This window comes from Coenobita brevimanus, chromosome 108, assembly GCF_032717465.1.
Source record: "Coenobita brevimanus isolate Jiangsu-jjx chromosome 108, ASM3271746v2, whole genome shotgun sequence".
Lineage (NCBI taxonomy): Eukaryota > Metazoa > Arthropoda > Malacostraca > Decapoda > Coenobitidae > Coenobita > Coenobita brevimanus.
In genome coordinates, this window is record NC_137061.1 from 3,958,016 (window position 1) to 3,960,088 (window position 2,073).

Genomic DNA, 2,073 nt, shown 5'->3' on the forward strand with positions numbered 1-2,073 from the left:
GGAGGGAAAGTAGAGACGTGGACTGGGAGGATGGAGGGATGGAGGAAGGATGGAGACTGAGGTGGAGGGATGGAGGAAGGATGGAGACTGAGGTGGAGGGAAGGACAGAAAGTGGAGGAAGAAATGGAGAAAGTGGAGGTGGAAATAACGATGGGTATGAGACAGATGGAGACGAGTAAGAAGTAGAGAAAGAAGAGAAAGTCAGGGATCGATGGAAGAAGGATTTGCAAGAGTTAGATAAAGATAACGATAGTGATGATGATAATGATGATCATAGTGGTAGTAGTAGTAGTAGTAGTAACACCAACGACTCTGCCCATCTTTCCAGCCCTGTGCACTTCCACGAACGAGGGTCGGGACCACTAGACACGCCCCTGTACAACCTGCTAGCCAACACCCTAATAGGCGAGCTGCACGGGCTGGTGGTACAGACGGTGCAGCAGGTGGTGTGTGCCCTGCTGGAGGAGGTGTTTGCTTCCTCAGGCTAACTGGGGAGGATTTTCGGCTCGTATCCTCGTCAGCTTTCAGGCCCACTACATTTTTTTACTTTAACTAGGCGTAAAATTGCCATCTCTCCAGCTTAGGGAGTTTTCTGTACTCTTTTCACTCTAACCTGGCTTAAATTTACCATGTCTCCAGCTAAGGGTGTTTTCTATACTCTGTGTACTCTAACTTGGCTCAAATATGCCATCTCTCCGTTTTAAGTGCTGAGTTGTATCAATTATCAACACTAGAATATAATGCTGATCATGAGAAAAGTGTAATGGGAGGGATGTAAAGCCACACCATTGTCTTCTTCTCCCATTGGGTTGTATGAAATAAGCTTCAAAAGGAAAAATACTGGGCCAAGTTAAGGTGAAACGTCTATAGCATCTCCTCCATAGCGAATTATATTGCCTGTCACACCTAAATAAACTTTTCTGTATTTATATTCTGATTTTGACACTTCCCATAACTAACAAACGCAATTTAAAAAAAAAAAGTATTATAGACAGATACTAACTTTACGTATAACATTTTTTTTTCATTAATTAATTATTTTGACTGTCACATGTAAATATTCTTTTCTGAGTTGTTTATGAACCTGTAATTTCAACATCATTTGCATCACTACCAAACGCAAGTATTAAAAAGCCACCATAAGATACTGCTTGGGAGGTAACACATCTTCCTTAGCGATTTATCTTAGCTGTTACACCTATTTATTATTTTTTGTGGTCTTAATGCACTTTTAATTTCGACATAATTTGCATAGGTAACACACGCAAAGCCATAAAAAAAAAAAAAAAAAAAACTATGGGAGTGAGCACATCTTCCTTAGCTATTTATTTTAGTTGCTATTTCTATTTAATTCTTTCCTGTGGCTTTTATACATTTTTAATTTTGATTTAATTTGCATAACTAACACAAGCAAAAGTATTAAAAAGTCATAAGTAAATATAACTGTTAAGAGGGTAACACATCTCCCTAGGCGAATTATTTTGCATGTCACACCTAAACATTATTATCCGTAATTTCGACAAGCCCTGCATAATTAACACACATAGAATTGAAGATCCATAATGAGGTACTAAGTGATAGGGAAGGAATGCTGGAAAGCCACCTAAGCCAGAAAATTAGGGGCTTTGGGGGAGATGGGTGGCTTTATATATCTTCCCAAGCCACCACCTACAACAAGCCAAATGATTTTTTTCATACAGTAATAGTAATATATATGAATGTAAAAATAAAGGTAACTAATAATAATGACATCAAAGTAACAAAATATAACTAACAATAACAGCAACGATAATGATACTAACAATAACATTAATAATAATAATGGCACTAACGGCTATAATAACACTAACAGTATCAATGCAGTAGTAACAATGAAACAATAACAATAACAACATTAATAATAACATCAATAACAACTAACTACCACTATCACAACAGCAACAATAGCAACAACAAAAATAGGTATATCACACACACACACACACACACACACACACACACACACACACACACACACACACACACATTTTTCTCTCATAACGGGTGAATAAGGAGGTATACTTAAGGAAGAAG

General features: G+C 37.6%; 1 protein-coding gene across 1 annotated transcript in view; it reads left to right on the forward strand.

Moving 5' to 3' along the window:
• The window catches only part of LOC145416908 (uncharacterized), a 16,575-nt gene extending 16,087 nt beyond the window's left edge, over window positions 1-488 (forward strand). Inside the window, exon 9 of the mRNA XM_080285770.1 lies at window positions 329-488. Coding sequence (XP_080141896.1) covers window positions 329-488 — 160 coding nt within the window. The remainder of the gene's footprint in view (window positions 1-328) is intronic.
• Window positions 489-2,073: the final 1,585 nt, after the last annotated feature.